We start from the raw sequence: 15494 nt of genomic DNA on the forward strand, positions 1-15494 counted from the left end.
GTCATTTGAAGGGAAAATGATGAGGGGGGAAAGAGTTCCTAGAGGTATATGGTAAGAGAGAAATGAGGAAAATCAAGAAATGTTTTGGGAGTGAGACAGGCTACTGTTTCCATACTAAGTATTGCTGTTATGTTTTTTCTTTTAGCAAATTAAGAGAAAATAAGAAAACTGCAGAGCTGATTAAAACTGCCAATCTTCTGTTTAATTCTTTTGAGCCTTATTATATGTGGGATTACATTGCCCGCTGGTTTGAAGAGTGTTGTAGGTAAGTTATGTTTTACTGAAGATCTTTTCCATTTTTGTGTCTCCATTTTTGAGAATTCTTGTATAACTTTGTTTTCAAAGCGAGTAGTAATCTGCTTTTTACAGAGAGAGAGAGAGACTGTACAGAGACGTGAGCTATTCACACGTGCATTTGCCTCACTTGTTTACATTTTACCTGATCACTTGAGACTGACTGAAAAGGATTGGCTTGAGGGCTTTTATTTATCAACTTATATCTTGCATTCTCAAAGGGCACCCAAGGCAGCCCACAACAATATCAAAATACGATATAAAACTTTAATATGTTATAATTATTATCAGATTATAAAACACATAAAAATATAAAATACATCAATAACACTAAACCCCTACCATCGCCCCCTTCAAAAGCTAGGTGACAGAGAAATGTTTTTAAGCCTCACTGGAACTTCTCCACAGAGAAGCTAATTGAAGTATTAGCATCCTCTGGAAGTATGTGCCAGAGGTGCAGTGCCGCAACAGAGAAGGCCCTGTTTTGTAGGAAAATGCACAGAACATTAAGCTTTTAGAGACATGGCAACAAGTGCAGGCACACCTGCGTTGGCATCTGGACACATCTAGAAGCCTCTGCCTTGTTCTCATTAAGTAGAAGCCGCAGACTTCTGATTCATTGCTTAGTATTGTAAACAAGATAAGAGAATAGAAAACCCCAGCCTGTTGTGTATTGTTTGAGAGGGAATAAAAGCCAGAGAAGGCTGAATCCCAGCGGCCTTCCTTCTGCATCTCACTTCTATACATGTCTGTCGTTTTATTCTTTGCTAGGAAGCTAGCCGGGAGGACGGACTTCTCTCTCAATCTCATACCATCCTACTTCCGGCTCAGCTCTCCCTGCATCAACCCTCTAAATGAATGTCTCTCATTGCTCTGATTCCTTGCTGCTTGAGTTCTAACTTTCAAACCCTCAGAGTGCTTCTGCTTTTAGCACTCTCCCATCAGGCACCAAGGTTCTAAGCCCTGGGTGCTTCCCAAGTAGCATTGCGCTGCTACACTGTTTCTTGCTCCCATCCCCCTTACCTGGAAGGCCAGTGGAATTCTTAGCAGGGCTCTTCCAGATGACCTAAGGGAGCGAACCAGACTGTACAAGAGTAGGTGATCCCAAAGGTACCCTCCAGTGATATGAGCTCTGCCAGTGATGGTCAATTCACACATGGAAGTCATCACTAATAAACAAGTTCTTCCTTGTTACCAGTTGCTGAATTGCCACCTAATCTATGAGGAAACTTTAATAGTAATTAAAAAGAAACCTGAATCATCCTGAATTAGTTTAGATTCTAAAAATACCCACCTGTGCTAAATACCCACCTCTGCCAAAATGCAACTCAGTGCTACCAGCATATTTTAGAGAATATTCTTAAATTACTCAACTTGTTTATGTTAACTAGTTGAATAGTCTTTCTGATACCATGGAATAAATTGTACTTTGCATTTATAGGAGGACACTGCATGTCCGACTACAGGGTGTGCCTGTCGGTGGTAGCGAGCCTGCTGAACTTCCCCTTGCCAATTTCTGCCTACTAGTTGATTTTTTGCTGGATATAGTATCTTTGGTGAGATTCTCTTTGGTCACTCATTACAAAAATATAGAAATTATACTCCTGCTATTCCTCCATTTTGCAATAGATAATGTTCCAGGGTGTGGGTAGAATGGAATTAATCTTCAACCTAGTCAGACGTAACTGCCTTGAAAACCATTTGAAAAACAATATGGTAGGGCCTGAGAATTTAGAGTGTAACTTTGAGCCCAATCTTGTGCCTGTTTACACAGAAGTAAGTCCCATTATTGTCAGTGGAGCTTACTCCCAGGAAAGATAGGATTGCAGCTTTTATTGCACAGGGATCAGTCTGTTTAGATGTTGGAATTAATCTTATTTCTTCATCATTGGAATTTGTTTTTCCTGTTATTATTCCTAGTTGTTATGATGATAGAATGGTACGTTACATGGTTTTGTTAACCTTTTAGATCAGTGTTTCTCAGACTGTGGGGCGGGACCCACTAGGTGGGTCGCGAACCAATTTCAGGTGGGTCCTCATTCATTTCAATATTTTATTTTAAATATTTTAGACTTGATGGTCTAAAGTGTAAGTCACATGGTATGTGACTTACACTTGTAAGTCACATGGTATGTGACTGCATTTAGGGAAATGTTACAGATCTGTACTTTTAACATGCTATTGTGTATATGATAGTAAATGGGACTTACTCCTGGGTAGGACTGGGTAGAATTGCAGCCTAGGATTGTTAAAAAAATTTCCTGCTTAATGATGTCACTTCTGATCATGACATCGCTTCCGGTGGGTCCTGACAGATTCTCATTCTAAAAAGTGGGTCCTGGTGCTAAAAGTGTGAGAACCACTGTTTCAGATAACTGTACCTCTTATGCATGTCACAGTCTCATGTTCTGTGTGCTTCTAAACATTATCTTAATGCAGGCTCTTGGAAATGTTTTTTTTCTCTTGTTATGTCTTTTTCTTCAAATTCTTTGCTTTCTCATTTCAAAGCCTACTAGAAGTATGAGAGTGCTCTGTCAGGTATGACATTCAGACTGTTTTCCTTTTTTTAATAAAGTGATCCTGTATGTACTTCTGATCAAGCACATTTTGGTAAAGTCAAAAGTGAGAAATGTGTGATTAGTCTTTGGATTATTCCAGAATTACTTTTACCAGTTTGTGGTATAAAGTTGTTTTAGAATAACCAATTTTTGCACATTGGTTTCTCGTGTACGCACTTCACAGTGAGCACACCACTTCTCCAGGTTCTGCTTCTAATATAGTTGTATTACGTTTTCCTAGCACTAAAATTGCAATGCAGCAATACCTTTCATAACACTGCTTCCTTGTTACAGCACTCTTACTGCCCAGTCATCTGAGGGTCTTACTCTGCTGGGAGTAATGTTCCAGCAGTGTAAGATCCTTTATAGCTATCGCAAAAGGTGATACACCTTACAGTGCTCCCTGGTCACCACTGCAAGCAGCCAGGTTCACACACCAGCAGCCTCCCAACAAGCCCTGGCAACAGGGAGAAGATGGGTCAGTGGGAGGTGGAAAAGGGGGAAATGGGTGGAATAGGGCAGAGAAGAAGGTGAAATAAGGCCAGGATGGGGTGGTATCCTGTTCCCCTTTCCAGCCTTGATTCACCTCCTTGGGTCTTCTTGGACCCCTGTCGGCTATATCGCTCATGCAGGTCCAAGTAAACCCAGCAGGGTTGCAAGGGCTTGCTCTGGGGAAAAGGGAACAGATGTTCTCTTACCTCAAGGAGGCCTTCACAGCTTGAAACGCCCCCATGGGTTGCAGTGTGTGCCTTGTTGATGTGACTGCATCACTAGTGTGGGGAGTTACTGGGTAGGTTAGGATTGGACTGCTCATTGCATCCAGGATGAACAACTATTATAGCCAGTGAGAGCAGTGCATTCTAGGTAGAGCAGGGCCAATTGGTGCCAGTTTCCTACTTCATCAAAAAGTATGAAGTAGGAGACATCACTATGTCTCCTATAGTGATGTTTCATGCAGCACTTGACTTTCGGGGACTATATCCCCAGCGCTAGTGGAGCTATTACTGTATATTTTAGGAAAATGTAATTTCCCCAAGTAGGGCATTTGATTTGTATAGTATAGCCATGTAGAATGTGCATCCAGCATTGGCAAAGGCAACCTATGCTTCCCACTTCTTCAGTGATCATGCACTTCCTCTTTTGATGTTCTGGAATGCACATACAACGAGTTCCTCTATATATCTGCACACAAAGATACTCTCCTAAAAGTGTGCTTGTCCCCTTCATGTTGTGACGGAATGAATTAAATGAACATGACTTAATGTATGGCATCCTAAGTGTGTGAATGGAAGGCACTGACTGCTACTCTTTTGAGAGCAAGCAATTTTTTACTTCTCTCTCTCCTTCCTCTGTGTCCAATACAGCCCTGTTCTGAATGGTCACCTGGCCATTGGAGGCAGAATTTTGAGGCATGCTGTGCTAGAAAGGGAGTAGGGTGGTTTACTTGTGCAAGCTTTCTTGTGCCCATGCTCCTTAGGACACAACCCAATATTATACAATCTATTTTTTTTAAGTTTTTAATATAACATTAATCCCAATGTTTATCATTTTGTTACTAGGAGACCTATATAGAAATACAAACTGAACATCTTCCACAACTGCTACTCAGGATGATCTCTGCACTGACAAGCCACCTCCAGACTTTACACCTATCTGAACTAACAGATTCTTTGAGACTCTGCTCCAAAATTCTTAGCAAGGTTCAACCCCCGCTGCTATCTGCTGGTACTGATGGCGCATTGCAGCTTCCAAGTAGGCGCAACACCATCAAAGAATGGGAAGATAAAAAGGTACTCTAGCAAATACTGTTCCTGTTTCATTTAAAGGTGACAGGTTGTTGTGTGTTTAACTCCAATCCAGTGACTTATGATCAGTGATCTATTTCAAGAGACCAGATTGCTACACTTGTGCCCATAGGCAGCTCAGGAGCTTTATCCCATATAGAAGATAACTCAGTGTGTTGTGTGTGAGAAATGCAGAATGGCTTAGCTTTCGAGATGTGTGCATGCTTGTTTTCTATTCTCCTTCCCGAACCACTGAGAATAAAACTGAGTGAAGAAGTTAAGTCATTCGCTAGCTCTGTAGCTAGTAGTGCACCATCTTTTTGATGCCAGAGCTGGTGGGTCTTTACCCATTTGTTTCCAGGTCTAATTAAAGTGCTCATTCCCATATTCAAAGCCCGGAACAGCCTGGGGCAAGTTGAAGAACATAAGAGCCCCAGTGGATCAGGCCAAAGGCCCATCTAGTGCAGCTTCTTGTATCTCAGTGTGGCCCACCAGATGCTTCAGGGAGCACACAAGACAACAAGAGACCAGCATCCTGGTGCCTTCTTTTGCACCTGGCATTATGAGGTAGCCTACTTCTAAAATCAGGAGGTTGCACATTCCCATTACGGCTTGTAACCTGTGATGGACTTCCCTCCAGAAATTTGTTCAATTCCCTTTTCAAGGCATCCAGGCCAGATGCCATCACCAAAACCTGTGGCAAGGAGTTCCACAGATTAAATTACACAATGGGTAAAGAAATACTTTGTCCTAACAAAACATATACAGGTGCAACCTATTTATCCATGGATTTTTAATCTCAATGTGAATCAGGTGGGGGGAATTCAAAGTCTCACACACACCTTTGCCTCCTTTGCCCTTCGAAGCCTTTTTGCTCTGTTTCAAGGCAGCCCAAAACACTGCAAAAAGGCGCCACCTAGCACAGGCAGGGAATAGCCCTGGAGCCCTGGAAGAGGTTCCCTTTGCAAAGGAACAGTAAGTCTCCTGGAGCCAGCAAAGATGCTGGGTGGGGGAAACTGTAGCCAGAACATGTGCAGCAAAGTGGAGCTCTCTCTCTCTCTCTCTCTTATACAGGGGTGGTAGTATCAGAGGGGATTGCTTTAAAAAACCCAGGGAGTGTTTGCCCAATCCCCCCCCTTCAGACTGAGATGGTGCAGGCTCTCCATGCTCCAGCCTATGGAAACAAAACTGCCCAGCAAGCCAGTCTTACCAGCAAGCCAAAGCATGAGATTTTGGTTACAATCTTCCCTGCATTTTCCTGGGAGTAATCCCCATTGACCAGAATGGGACTTACTTCTGAGTAGGCAGGCCTAGGACTGGGCTCTCAGGCTACAATCCTCTCCACTCTTTCCTGGGAGTAAGCCCCTTTGACTACAATGGGGCTTACTTCTGAGTAGAAATGCATAGGACTGGACTCTTAAAAGTTCAGCATCCCACCTGTAAAAGAAGCAGGGACAGCTGGCAAGAAGCTGGGAGGGCTGGGTATGGAGCGGAGGGGAGTCATTGAGAACAGCTGCCTTAGTTTCCTTCCATCCCCAAGTGTCAGGCTGCAGAGTATTTGCGTAACTCTATGCAATTTAACACTATGCATTTTTTCTTAATTGCAGCAGGTCACAGAATGGAACTCACAAGCATAAATAGGCTCCACTTGTAGTCTGTCCTCTTATCTACCATCATTGTTGTCTTGCTCCATAACCCCCCAATATATCAGGTTTCAGTGGGTGGGCATAAGAGACAGAATCTTCTTTAATATGGCATCTTTGATATAGAATTTCCATGTTTTGTCAGTTGGGAAAGAGATGTGTTTTTCCAAAGGCTTTTGGCAATAGTTTATAAACTGTCTACTGGTAATGGGTTTCTGTAGCTGCTGCTGTGGGGTTCTGTCATTTTTTGTAACTAACTTGAATGTTGATGTGTATTTGACTATTTAATTTGCTTATTGTTAGCCTCTTTGAATTTTCTTGTAAAGGAAAGGCATGATATAAAATCTGAAAACGAACTAATGGGGCAGGGGCCACAATCTGTGTTGTGGGGCATTTTTAGTAGAGGCAGGACTGTGGATTCATAGTGTTGGGAAAAACCAACAGTACAATCCTATACGTCTATTTGGAAGTAAGTCCTACTGTGTTCAGTGACATTTACGCCTAGATAAATGTGTGTAAGTTTGCAGCCTAAGAGCTCAGTAATGTTTATGGAGGAGGAGGGCTGGACCAAACCTGCCCAAACATGGCTCTTGGCCATGTATTTAGGTATGCAACATGTGAGATTAAGAACTTCTTCATATGCCAATTTAATTCATGAATACAGAGTTCTGTGTTTGTTTGGACTCCCTTTGTGATTGGATTAAGTCTAATTTTCTTTGCTGTATAGTATTACAGATACGTAATATGATTTGTAGGGACTCCTAAAGCTTTACCCTTGTGCTGTATAGTGGCCTTCCTTATAAAACACATGCAAAAAGAACAGGCTAAAATAAGGAATGCTTCAGAATGCAAACTAACAAGTTCATGTATGCATTTTTATTGGATAGTTACTTGGACTGCTTCTTAGCGTTAACATGAAATGCTAAATGAAGCTGTAGCACGTTCATAAGGATATTAATCTGCGGAGATTCTGCCAGACTTTTCAGAGTCTATAGTATGGTTGGAGTGCCACGGAACTGCATGTAGGTCTTAAGAAGTGGTTGACTGTGGCCATCATGCATTTGGCAAACCTGAAACCCAAGGACCCCTTAGTGTTGCATTAGATATTTTCAAATAAGAGTTCCACATTAGGTGTACCCTTTAATGGGTAAAAATTGTCCTGAGGTAGGTAAACTGTCTGAATCCACCCTTAGATTAATAAACAATGCAGTGAACCTGGTGCAAGTAGAACAATAATATTTATAATGAAATGAGTCATTTTGTATCTCTGAATGATCTTGCAGACTTTCTATTTACACGGATTCATGCTGATTCTTTCCTTTACCACAATTAGTTGCCACTAGTTTCAGGAGAAAATACTAGTGATGTGTTTGAAGATGGTGAAAATCCCCCAAGCAGTCGATCCTCAGAAAGCGGCTTTACAGAGTTTGTACAGTACCAAGCAGATTCAGCTGATGACATTGACAAGATATTGACTGGGGTTCCTGGAACTGCTGGTATCCCTTTTATAGGCAGTGCTTCATCAGAAACAGAGACAGCCTCAACAGTAGGGTCTGAAGAAACTATTGTGCAGCCTTCTTCCAAGATGACACAGGGGACAGGATCTCGAGGTGGGAAGACAACCGTTCAAAAGACTGCAATGCAGTGCTGCTTGGAGTATGTCCAGCAGTTTTTAACCAGATTTATCAACCTGTATATCATTCCAAGCAATTCATTGTCTCGGCCTTTGGTAGCAGAGCTTCAGGAGGACCTCACAAGAGGGAAAGGAGACTCTGCACAATGCACTAAAGAGTCACAAGGAGATGCAGCTAAAGGGAAAAAAGCAGCTAAGAAGACACCACAAAGCGAATACCTCTCTGCCTTTATTGCTGCATGCCAGCTCTTCCTTGAATGTTCAAGTTTTCCAGTTTACATTGCAGAGGGAAACCATGCTCCAGAAATACATGCTGAGAAGACAGGTGTTTGTGAGTTTTATTTTCTGTACTTTTGTCCCCCTTTCTACTAGGTTTTCTATCGGATTTTACTGTAAAATACTTTTTGCAAAGTGAGGCTTTTCTGTTTGTTCTATACATTCTGTTTCCTCTTCTTTTTATGCGACCATAAGCCCAATCATGGTGTTCCTTCACCATTTTTAATGTTAGAATGTCTCCTTGAGAAAAAGCTCGGAGTAGGAATTTCAAAGCTTAACTAAAAAATTCATTAGAAAGAAGAATGTAATAATATTCATGTATCAGAGTTCAAATATGTCCATAGATGTTATTAAACATACATTTAACATAGTTCTAGTGTATTTTTAGACCATCTGACACTTTACAGATTTCATGTCAATCATTTAAAACCTATGAGATCTCTTTAGGCTCTGTTGATGCACACCAGGCATGCAGTCCAGTCCTTTCACTGGGAGGTGGTTGTGGGATGGTTTTATTATTCTTAGAGAGTGCAAGCCTTCATTTTCTCTGGGACGCTTGGCAAGCTGGCTTCCTAATTGCTGTAACCCTTCTGATTTCTTCTTTGGTTGTCATTGGCCAAAAAAACCACCTGTCCTTTGTACCATATAGTTATTTTCCTCTTATCCCGTAACCTTAGAGACCTCCCTATATTCTGGTAATGTGGGGGTTACAGGCCTGTGCAGCCTTTTGACTGTCAGCTTTTTGCATCCAGTTGAAATGGTAGGGTAGGTCTGTTCTTGTGACAAATATTATCTTGTTTAAGCAAGATAATAATAGTTGCTTAAGCAATTCCTCTTTTTCTAAGGGCTTTACCATGCAACTGTTTGGGACAGAAGCATTTGCTGTACTATCTCACCTTGTTGTTCTGTTTAACATTTATATTAGTTGCCTGAAAAGGAGGCAAAGTGCCAGAATGTTGTTTATAGATAAAGAAGCAGGAATAGAAGGGAGGAATGTTGGCATGTGTTGATGTTTCTTACACATGTGTTGATGTTTCTTACACATGGCTTCTTGACATGGCTTGATGTTTCTTACACAACACCTCAGTGTAGCAAAATCTTGCAAGCTTGAAAACTGTTGTACACTCAGGAACTCTTGAACACCTGTTTTTTTGTTTTTTTTAAATAGATGCTACTGCTCGATATTGTGCTTCTTGGGTGTAGTGGGTCTGTTGAAATCCATGGGACAGGCTACTTGTATTCATTGACTATGGACATTGGGCTCTGATCCAGAGCTGATGTTTTCTGTCTCTTCTAATTTGTGAGCCATCTCATTTTTAGGTGTTCTAAAAGCTGCATATGAAAGTAAGTGAAGGAGAGTTGAGGCAGTTTAATGCCATGGAGTTACAGTATGTAGGGAAGTAAATTCCAGATAGGAATAGAAATTGCATTAATAAGAACACTTTGCTTTCCGTTTCAGATTGTGAGCAAGAGCAGCCTCCTATGTGGCTGGAGACACTTATGAGTGCTTGTAGGCAAGCCAGTGATTTTAGCATCCAAGGTATCACTATCTCTTTAATAATGGACCTAGTTGGATTGACTCAGTCAGTTGCTGTTGTCACGGGAGAAAACCCGAATAGCGTGGAAGCAGCACAGCCTCTTAGTCCGAACCAGGGCAGAGTGGCTGTTGTCATCAGACCTCCTCTTACTCAAGGCAATCTCCGATATGTGGCTGAAAAGACAGATTTTTTCAAGGTGCAGTATAACAGCTTCTATGACAATAGAGAAAGATGAATTTGTTTAAGGAGATTGTATTTTCTACATCAAGAAGTTATTACTTACTATTTTCCTGGTCTTGTCTTGTCTGAATTATAGAATTTTTTCTCTCACACTCAGTCTAGACCAGGGGTGTCCAAACATTTTGACAGGAGAGCCACATCATCTCTCTGACGCTGTGTCAGGGGCTGGGAAAAAAAGAATTTATATTTCAAATTTGAATAAGTTTATATAAATGAATACATTAGAGATGGAATTTAGATAAATAAATGAATTTTACTGAGCTTATTTATAATATACATGAGAACTATAATACAGGCATGTAGAACTACATTAGAACTGAACAGTTTGCCAAACACCTCTTGCACAGTGAAAACATATAGGCCAAGCCAGAAACACATGGAGATATAAATTGAGGAGTGGGGGTGGGGTAAAATAATGCGCAGGGAAAACACATGGAGAGTATAAAAGGCTGTGCTCTAACTCAACCCGCAGCTCACATCTGGCTGTCGCCACCGGCAGTTGCAGGCCAGCACAGGCTCCAACAGTCTTCGATGGGCCAGAGGCTCATTGTAGACTGAGGGCTCCCTGAGGACTGGGGGTCCCCGAGGGCTGCAAATGACTCCCGGTCCGGGGTTTGCCCACCCCTGATCTAGACAATAACTGTCCTGCAAATTCATTGATTTTTTCTATTTGAGACTTAAAATCCAAGACTGCATCCAAGATTCCTCTGAAGAAATACTATTATCCAACTTCAAATTAAATGAAATACTTTAGTGCCTCTTTTTTAAAAAAAATAATTATCTGTAGTCTTGTTTTAAATATTTGAAGTTGATTCATTTGAGAATACAATAGGGGGAAAGGGCGCTGGATGGATTCTGAAAGTGATGGGTTAGTGATAAAATGGGAACTTCAATTAAATAATTATTGGTAGTTATATGTTCTTTCTCACACTGTAAATCAGGGGTCTCCAAACTATGGCCCGAGGCCCATATCCAGTGCACCACAAGATTTTATCTGGACGGCAGCAATTTAGAATATTTTTTCCCAGTCTTGCGGTCGGACAGTTAACACATGCAGTTCTGTCCATCTCACTCCTTTCTCTATGACCAGAGTGATGTCAGCTTGGCTAACCTTCATTTCAGTCACCAATCATAAACTTTAAGACCCTCAAATCATAATTATTCAGTGTTAACCTCGCCCCTGCAGATAAAACAAATCAAGTTCTGCATATTGACTTTTCAACAACGCCATAAAATGATTGTGATTTTGCACATAAGCAAATTATTAAAAAACCAGGTTCCTGCAAAGGCAGTGTGCCATATGTCCCTTGCCTCCTTCCGATATAAAACTGATTTTTTTCACCCCACAAAATTGTGTAAAACATACAATGAAGTACTTTTGCTGCATTGTCCCTTTATTTCACAGTAATCTTATGCTGTCTGTCTCATGTCTTGTGCACACATTTTTAAATTTTACTTTAGTGACTCAGATTGTTTTGTTCCCCCTGCTCCACCCTCGCAGCTGGGCAGCCTTATTACTTTTGTAGTCTCTTCTTCCAAGTACAGGCTGAATTTTTGTCTGATCTCAAATAAGCATTTAATCTTTTTCTTTGCTTTTCAAAAAAAAAGTTTGAAAATTCTCTGTCCTCACACTCTAACATGGAGAATTGTGCTTTGAATGTGTGTTTCAAGTGCTATTGCTCTGTTGTAATGTTTAAAGGGAAGAGTATGTAATGCCGGACAAGCAAAAATTCGTTCATGCATATTAAACTGAAATACAGCAACTACAAATCGTATCAAATTGCTTTTGAACTATCTTATTGAAGATAATCTTAGAACTACACTGTAATATTTGATACACTGTTGACAATAGCTCCCTCCTTGAACCAAAGGAAGCACAGAAGGGACCCTTGTTTGAGCAGGACAGTCCTTCTGGGCATGGTGGAGCTTCTACAGTGGAGTAGCATTCCACTACCAATGTGGGAACAGTATTTCTTTCTGTTATACATAACAGGAATTTTCACTGTTGAAGACTGACTTTGCAAGAAGTCGTTAATATTAATTCCTATAAGAAAATACCAGTGTTCTCAGTTCATGAAAAAGTTACAGATTTGTGAAGTCTCTTTTTAGGCTTTACAGAGGTGCATGCATGCATGGAAACACTCTTATTTTCATTGTTTATTACTCTGTTCTTTTCCAAAGCATGTAGCTTTAACTCTATGGGACCAGTTGGGTGATGGAACTCCTCAGCATCACCAGAAGAGTGTGGAGCTTTTTTTCCAGTTACACAACCTAGTTCCATCTTCTAGCATCTGCGAGGATGTTATAAGTCAGCAGTTGACCCACAGAGACAAGGTAAATCTTTTTTCATAGCTATTGGACTCTTTTAAGGTGTACTGAATTTGAAATTGAGTCGCTATTAGTGAAGGTCTTTTAGAATAATATATTGTCATTGCAGATTATGCGGGTAAAACACAAGCTCTGGGAGCCTCATATTGGTGGTGAGGACCAGTACAATCCTAATGTAGTCAGTGTTTTCTAATAGTAGTGCTTTATTAGAAAAATCTTTCTTTCGAGTGGGTTTTTATAACCAGGTTTGCTCTTTTGCTCTCTTTGATCAACTTTATATCCTTCTTCCTCTTATTTTTCCTTTCTCTTCCTGGTCCATAACCAAAAATGGTCTTATGAATATTATGAGATATGTCTAACAAGGAATTGATCGAAATTCCATTATGATGCTTTGGAAACTCCCATCTGTTTTATTTGTGAGAATCTTAAAAAAAAAAAGTAAGAAATCTATGCTGTTCCCAATCCAGATTGAGCCCTCCTTCACATAGCTGCTCCTTTAAGATTTCTTACTTTTTAAAAAAAACCTCAGATTAGACATGACACATTTAATATCTGGTCTAAGATGTTATAATGAAGAGTAAGATTCTCACAAATAAAACTCTGGAAGTTTTCCAAGATGCTTTGGGAGTTTCCAAAGCATCATAATGGAATTTCGATCAATTCCTTGTTAGACGTAGCTGTAGGTAGAATATGATGGTGTGCCCATCTTCTGCCATTGCTTCTTTGCAATTGTTAAACTTCCATATGCAGTGTCTAAAGCTAAAGAGATAATCGGAAGTCTTAATTTTTTTACTGTTGGCAAATTCTGCCTTGTGTCCTCTGAAGTTTGGCACTTGGCATGTCATGCTATTATCCCACTTCTTTTTAGCAAAACATGGTGGTCTTTCTCCTGCTCCTCTTTTATTACTCATCTTTCCTTATGCTTTTTCTTTTATTACCATTCCTGACATTTTTTTCAATGGATTCCATTCTGAAATTTTGCCTGTCCTGCCTTTAAAAATTGTTCCCCTCCTCCTCTTCCTGTTTTGTGATTTGTCAGGCCTTTGGTCAAATATGTTTCTGCACAGTTAATGTTATCTTGTTAAATTGGTCCTCCTAATATGTAACTATTGGTCCTGTTCTTTTCCTTTAACAACTGCAAAAAATTTTCAGCTTCTTGCTCAACTTTTTCTACCATTATGGACACTTAGCTCAGCTTTCCCAGGGATTCAGTTTTCACCTTTCTGCTCTACTTTCCAAGTTGTACAGTGTTACTGGTAACAGATTTGTATTAACCTCTCCATGGAAAGAATTGCAAACCTCCTTTATGCATTCTATGACTGATCTTTCTGTCTTGGTTTTTCTTAATATTTTCTGTCTCTTTTATTGTCTACAACAGACAGCTTCATTTTTATTGGCTCCAACCCATAATAGTAGTACTTTTATTTGGTTGCTCAAATTCTCCTAATCCTCTGCTTTGGGAACCATGTGTCATATCTAAATAACCCAATAGAAAAATATTATTGTAATTGTGATTTTATTTGATTATTAGCCCATGGGCATATTTAATGAATAGTGTTATCTAAGGTAATAGGTGAGTTAGCAATAGATCTGATCTTCTGCTAAGGAAATCCAAACTCTTGGTAAAATTTAAAGGTACAAAAAGAATAATTGTGACTCAAAAGCTAGTTCATTTTTTTTAAATTTAAACCTGGGACAGACAGAACAGAGACTGTGATCTGCTGATAGATATCTGGGTGAGTGGCAGTAGATCCCAAAGATTTCTGATTCCCAATTGTTTAACAACACCATCACAAAAAAGCATGTTTATTTTTCAAAATTAGGCTACTGGAGCAAACTAAAGCATTTCGAGGAAATGTGTGCAGTGGATTTTTGTGTGAAAGTACTGGAAGCTTAGTTGTGATCTGAAAACAAATTCCTGAGCTGAGCACATGGTCAGAGGCACCCTGTTCTAGAATCTTGCCATCTCCCTCCCAGGTCACTATTTTGCACCTGGCTCCACCTGGTGGGGCTTGGAGCCTTAGTATTCTGCAAGCCTGAAGTCTGTCCATCCCTGATTTAAATATACAAATGACTGATTGTATTATTGCGAATATGATTTCTGAGTTCTGATCTAGTTTTTCTCCTTTTTTAATACCATCACAGAGAAACTTACTATATCTGGCTTTTTATTTCTGCAGAAAATCAGGATGGAAGCTCATGCTAAGTTTGCAGTACTCTGGCACCTCACCAGAGACCTACATATTAACAAGTCCTCTTCATATGGTCGTTCATTTGACAGGTTGGTTTAGATACATGTATCGATACAGCACAAAAATATTTTAAATGGTTAGACTTTCATTTTCTTTCTAATTTGCATTTTTCTTTCTCAGGTCCTTGTTTATCATGCTAGACAGCCTTAACAGTTTAGATGGTTCTACCTGGTCAGTGGGTCAGGCCTGGTTAAATCAGGTACTTCAAAGGCATGATATTGCAAGAGTCCTTGAACCTTTGCTTCTGCTGCTTCTCCATCCAAAAACTCAGCGTATTTCTGTTCAACGGGTCCAAGCTGAATGCTGCTGGAATAAATCTGTCTCGTATCCTGAAGATGAAAATGAGAAGCAATTTATGCAGAAATTTAACTGCGGCAATGGTAACTACTGTGTTGAGATTCTAATTCCCATATCTACTTAGTATTACAAGTGTTGTATCTTTGTAATAATTTAGTGTGTATCCATGTGGGGTATATTGCTAATATACTTTATATGAATGAGTAGTTTGGGCGAATCTTGTGCATGTTTGTTACTAAACTATCTAGTCTGCAATAACATTGTATAAAACAATGTTCTAGTACTATCCTGTGCAGATAAAATCTTCTGTAAGGAACTAGATTTAGCCTGCAACATGGTAACCTGAAAGTAGATCCCATCAAATTCAGTAGGGCTTATTTCTGAGTAGGCATGAATATAATTGTGCCGTTAGTCTTTGTCAGAAGTACCTAGTTGAATTTGGATAAACATTCACAAGAGACTTACTCTGGGCACAGTCCTACCCTGCGCTGGAACAGGCAAGCCAGGAAGCTTGCGCTGTATCAAGCGCAGGGTAGTGGCCCAAGGCAGCACAGCCAGATGCAGGGGGAAACTTTCCACCTTACCACCGGGTTAGGTGCCTTTTCCCCTATAGCTCTCCTCAGACTTGTGCCACCTCCTGAAATGGCACAA

General features: G+C 40.3%; 1 protein-coding gene across 5 annotated transcripts in view; it reads left to right on the top strand.

Annotated features, from left to right (window-relative positions):
* DOP1A (DOP1 leucine zipper like protein A) overlaps positions 1-15494 on the top strand; it is a 73391-nt gene that overhangs the window by 33236 nt on the left and 24661 nt on the right. For 3 of the 5 annotated variants that reach the window (XM_066612473.1, XM_066612472.1, XM_066612474.1), the window contains 9 exons: positions 146-265; positions 1736-1850; positions 2803-2832; positions 4412-4642; positions 7613-8243; positions 9648-9922; positions 12148-12300; positions 14475-14575; positions 14667-14926. In XM_066612473.1, the coding sequence (XP_066468570.1) occupies positions 146-265; positions 1736-1850; positions 2803-2832; positions 4412-4642; positions 7613-8243; positions 9648-9922; positions 12148-12300; positions 14475-14575; positions 14667-14926 (1916 nt within the window). The remainder of the gene's footprint in view (positions 1-145; positions 266-1735; positions 1851-2802; positions 2833-4411; positions 4643-7612; positions 8244-9647; positions 9923-12147; positions 12301-14474; positions 14576-14666; positions 14927-15494) is intronic. The other 2 variants (XM_066612476.1, XM_066612477.1) reach the window with 1 other exon arrangement.

Source organism: Tiliqua scincoides, chromosome 1 (assembly GCF_035046505.1).
Source record: "Tiliqua scincoides isolate rTilSci1 chromosome 1, rTilSci1.hap2, whole genome shotgun sequence".
NCBI classification, from domain to species: Eukaryota; Metazoa; Chordata; class Lepidosauria; order Squamata; family Scincidae; genus Tiliqua; species Tiliqua scincoides.